We start from the raw sequence: 5,000 nt of genomic DNA, 5'->3' as shown, positions 1-5,000 counted from the left end.
AAGAGGGAATAAGGAAAGACAAAACAATGGAAATGAGTGTTTTTGCCTTTGTGTGAAGTCCCAGCTGAGGTTGTGATAATGTTGGATAGTTTGGGCACAACCTCCATATGTCTAACATCACTAAAAAATATACAAGTTCTCTAGTTCTAAATCAAGGCAAGTTAGAGTCAACAAACATGAATATTGTAATATATGGAGACACAGGTGTGTAGAGGAGTGCATGGAGTGAGAATGTGAGGTAGAACAGAGGTGCGGGGGGGCACTGCTCAAGGGCTCAGTGGGATGTGTAATAGAGTGGACCGCACACTTAACAACCAGCTACTGGACTCAGGCTAATAGAGCCGTCTCCAGCTGACAACATCCACCCCTCCAAGGGACTTCTAATCATCCTTTGAATAATTCATATAGGTAATGAAACCTGCGCGCACGCATACACACACACACACACACACACACGCACACGTGTGCACGAGGAAGGAGAAAAATGGAGAAACACAGGTTTGACAGAGATATCCAACATACCATTCAGAAGAAGACAGAAAACACCAGGGACAGACCAGGAAGAGAAATAAAAAATGGCTGCCATGCACTGTGCCCTGGGCTGTAAGGGGTCAGGAACACATTCCCAGGATTCATCAGAAGCCAGAAACCATGGTGACAGGTCACTGAATTGACCAAGGAACTAGATTGGATCCTGTGGCTTTTAATGATGAGATAGTTGGAAGTGAAACTATGGCGATTGGTCCTTTAAAGAGAGGTAGCCATCAGTGATCCGAGGTCATATTCTCTTTGACCTTTCCCAAGAGCCCTAGATGTTGATTAATCACCATGACAACAGAGAAAGCCTGGGGCATCAAATCTAACTGTCACAAGAAGCTGAGACAGACAAGACTAAGAAACAAAATAATCTCAAAATGACAACACCAAATATCAAATGACGCTGTTGTCAAGTGATACGAGCGAAACGATAATAATCTCTATACCAATCTAAACTTCCACCTTAAGGAGCCCATGACAAGTCGGACACCTCAAATACGTTTACAAATACTTCATACATCTTATTCAAACGCACATAAGCAAACACGTCTCATGTGTCCTCTCCATCTTTCACGTGCAACGTACATGTTCCCCCTGAATGAACAGCCAGTAAATATGCCTAATCCAGATGCCTAATCCCCCCTCCCAATCCACACAGCCGAAGCCTCCGGGGTCCCCACAGCCCTGAGGAAAGGAGCGGCGGACTCAACTGGACGGTCCTGGTGCTGGTCGTGTTGGAGCCCAGTCCAGTCCCAGTACTCCACTATGTGCTGAAGCACCTCCTCTTCCTCCACCCGTCTCTGCCACGACACGCGGGACATGTTGCGTCCGGGACGAGGGCTGCAGCGGTCAGGACGGTGCGTAGAGACGGAGCGGGATGTCTCTCTCCCCCGCGCACCCACCGAACACACCATTTATACAGCAGCACCAGGAGAGGCCACCTGTCACACCGCACGCCCCTACCCAAACCGCCCAATTAGCCCGGCTCGGTGATGTCATCCTCGCTCGCCTGAATGCCAACGCACAACGTCTGGGTGCGTGAGCGCACGTGTGTGTGTGTGTTTGTGCGTGCGTGTGTGTGAGGCAAATATGATGGTATCATTCCACTAGCTCGAGATCGACAATCACACACAAATTAGATGCGGAGACGCAACACTGATGGGTTGGTTAGACACAGCCAACCAAAAGAGGGGAAAGCCAGACCCAATCACACCTCCTCCCCCTCATGCCCCCCCCCCTCTCTCTCTCTCTCTCTCCATCCTCATAGTCCTCTCAGAGAGTCATCCGTCACCACTGGTAGTCACTAAAGCGTGAAATTAAAATCAAGGGGGTGCTTCCCCCATTCCTAACCATAAACACCCCACAACACACACACAGCCCCAGCGCACACACACACCCCACGGGCGGATCAGAACGGCACCGCTGGGAGCTATAACGCTGGTTAAACATCTCATGGATCTGTGACTGAGCTAATCAAGACATCAGCATCCTGTCTCCATCTGACATATGACAAGTGACCACAGCCCCAGTGGCCCTGAGAGACCAGGAGTGAGCACCTTCGCCACTGCCGCCATGACCTCACCAGGCTGACGGACAGCCAGAAACAACGTGAGCAGCTCTCATAATAGAACGAAGCAGACCTGACAGGTGTGACACACACACACACACACACACACACACACACACACATCTTCAACTTACATCCTGCAGCAGTTTCTCGAGGTTCTCCTGGAGCTCGTAGAAGTAGCGGGAGGTGATGAGGCCTTCGCGTGATTTGTCCAGGCAGTCTCGGGACAGCTCGATCACTTGGTGGTGTATGAAGCTCAGGACCCCGTCAGCCAGCGGCATGACTTTGTCTGGAGCTGACGAGGACATGAACTCAGCCAGGCGCTCCTCCATCTGCGCTGTGGCCTGCAGGGGGCGTAGGAGGTGGCAGATGGACTCGCTGTGATTCGAGGTGCTCAGGGGAGCCCGGCTGGACTCCAGGTACATTCTCATACGTACCTACACACAGCAAGCTACAGCTGCGCGTTCGAGGACTACACGGTAAAACTGTCTGTCAATACTGCACAACATTGTCATTAAATTGTCCAATATATTAAAAGCAAACAGATGAACATTTGATGTGACATGGCCTCCAAAATTGATTAAAATTAATCATGTCAAAACACCCACAGAATACAAATCTCAGACATCTGATGCTGGTCAGGTTGTTCACACCATAATATACTGGCCTTTGTTAGAGAGCATTTCCATACTACAGCTTTCTGCAATATCAATACTGTAAAGGCAAATATTGTGACATCACATTATTGTGATGATAAATCATATACTGTGACACTGTACCATATAAACACATTGCTTATGATTTTGAAAATATCATGTTTTTACAAATACATAAAAATAAACATAAAACCAAAATTATATATAGTATACAATTTCCAGTGGTTTTTGTTTATTTATTTGTCTGTTTTTGTTTATTTATCTGTACCTCACCTTTGGGAAACGCTCTTTGTAGACATGGTTCATCATGACAATCTCATGGTCAAAGGAGATGGGAGAGCGGCCAGGGCTGGAAAAGACAAAGGAGACAGACAGTGAGGGACAGACGCAGGCTGCGAGGGACAGACGTGAGGGCCAGACATGAGGGCCAGACGCAGGACGTGAGGGACAGACGTGAGAGACAGACGCAGGCTGCGAGGGACAGACGTGAGGGACAGACGCAGGCTGCGAGGGACAGACGTGAGGGACAGACGCAGGCTGCGAGGGACAGACGTGAGGGACAGACGCAGGCTGCGAGGGACAGACATGAGGGACAGACGTGAGGGACAGACATGAGGGCCAGACGCAGGACGTGAGGGACAGACGCAGGCTGCGAGGGACAGACGTGAGGGACAGACGTGAGGGACAGACATGAGGGCCAGACGCAGGACGTGAGGGACAGACGTGAGGGACAGATGCAGGACGTGAGGGACAGACGCAGGCAGGCTGACAGCCAGAAGGCCATGAGTCCAGAGAGCAGAATGCCGCTGTGCTCACTCACAAACTCGAAACGCAAAGGAATTAAAATAAGGCAACAGGACATTAATTAAGGTAATAGGACTCAATGTCTAATAGTTAAGAACCTTATTTAAATAAATCAACATATTAAAATAATTTTTATTTAAATATTTCAAAAGTTAATAAAGGATTTATTATTATTACTTTGTAAAAAAGATCAAAAGCAGCATCCCAAACCCATGTGTGTCTGACAAACATGCGGGGGGGGGGGGGGGCTAGTCAGTGTGAGTCATACCGGTACGCAGAGAGAAACCGTTGTCATGTGACTACAGGAATGAGGTAATGCTTTACTCGTTCAACACCAGCTACCTGCTCTATTAACAAAGGCTAAGTGAATGAGAACACACTCAAACTGGCACATTAGGTCAGCCTCAAGGGTCCCATTTGTCTCTCTATACAAACACAAACACACACTCCTTTTGTCTTAAGGTGTGTCAGAATGGCAGGAAATATTTCTAGTGGACAACTCTCTCAGTAAGAGGTTGCAGGAAGAAAAGGTTACGTCCATCAGATTCACAGCCAAAGTGTGTGGCCTTAACAACTGAGCCTATTACTCCAGCTGAATGACAATGTGCACACGTAGAGAAATGAGAGAGAAATGAAAGAGAGAAAAAAATGTCTTGGAGCAATTTACACCTTTATTAAATAAAGAATTTAGAGTGAGAAGATCAGAGTGCTGCTTATGTGGTGGAATAACATCCTGCATTCAGACAGACGATAATTAGGAAACGTAATTATTTTCTATAATGGAAACAGAAAAATGACCTTGCTGTTAAAAAACAGTCGATTTCTTTGAGAAACGACCTTGAAAAATATTTGCATTATTAGTTTCAGGCAAAATAAGAATGTTTTTCAATCTTGTGGATATGTACTGTGTACAGAATACAACATTAAGAGTGTTTCACATACATGTACATGAATAGAGAACAGAATGCGTGTTTAATCCTCACTATTCTTCTACTGTGAAACACACTGTGAGCGAGTGTGTACATGTGTTTATACATGAGGGGATAAAAATAAGACTGCCAGAGAAAGAAGCAGGGAGGGAGGGAGGGAGGGAGAGAGTGTGTAAGAGAGAGAGAGAGAGAGAGAGAGAGAGAGAGAGAGAGAGAGAGAGAGAGAGAGAGAGAGAGAGAGAGAGAGAGAGAGAGAGAGAGGGAGGATGTTCCTGCTGAAATTCCAGATGAATGGAGATGTGTGGTCTACTGTGAGCTAAACTGTCACCATAATCACTAGTACTGTGAGAGAGGAGTTATCCTCGGTGGACTTAAAGTAGTAGTACGTCGGTTCTGACAGTAGAGCCCAGAGGACAGCAGTGTGTCACACACAGCGTCACGGATCCGCCCTGTAAATAACACGCTGAGGGCCGCAGAGAAAGGGAGGCAGGGGGAATCAGTGAGTTA

At 47.2% G+C, this 5,000-nt stretch overlaps 1 protein-coding gene across 9 annotated transcripts in view; it reads right to left on the bottom strand.

Annotated features, from left to right (window-relative positions):
- The window catches only part of mast2 (microtubule associated serine/threonine kinase 2), a 113,753-nt gene that overhangs the window by 15,855 nt on the left and 92,898 nt on the right, over positions 1-5,000 (bottom strand). For all 9 annotated transcript variants that reach the window (XM_077014922.1, XM_077014923.1, XM_077014924.1 and 6 more), the window contains 2 exons: positions 3,034-3,109; positions 2,239-2,448 (listed from right to left, as the gene is read on the bottom strand). In XM_077014922.1, the coding sequence (XP_076871037.1) occupies positions 2,239-2,448; positions 3,034-3,109 (286 nt within the window). The remainder of the gene's footprint in view (positions 1-2,238; positions 2,449-3,033; positions 3,110-5,000) is intronic.

The sequence above is a fragment of the Brachyhypopomus gauderio genome, chromosome 8 (genome assembly GCF_052324685.1).
Source record: "Brachyhypopomus gauderio isolate BG-103 chromosome 8, BGAUD_0.2, whole genome shotgun sequence".
In the NCBI taxonomy this organism is placed as follows: Eukaryota; Metazoa; Chordata; class Actinopteri; order Gymnotiformes; family Hypopomidae; genus Brachyhypopomus; species Brachyhypopomus gauderio.
The sequence above is the reverse complement of the archived record's forward strand: the minus strand, read 5'-3'. Positions and strand labels throughout refer to the sequence as shown.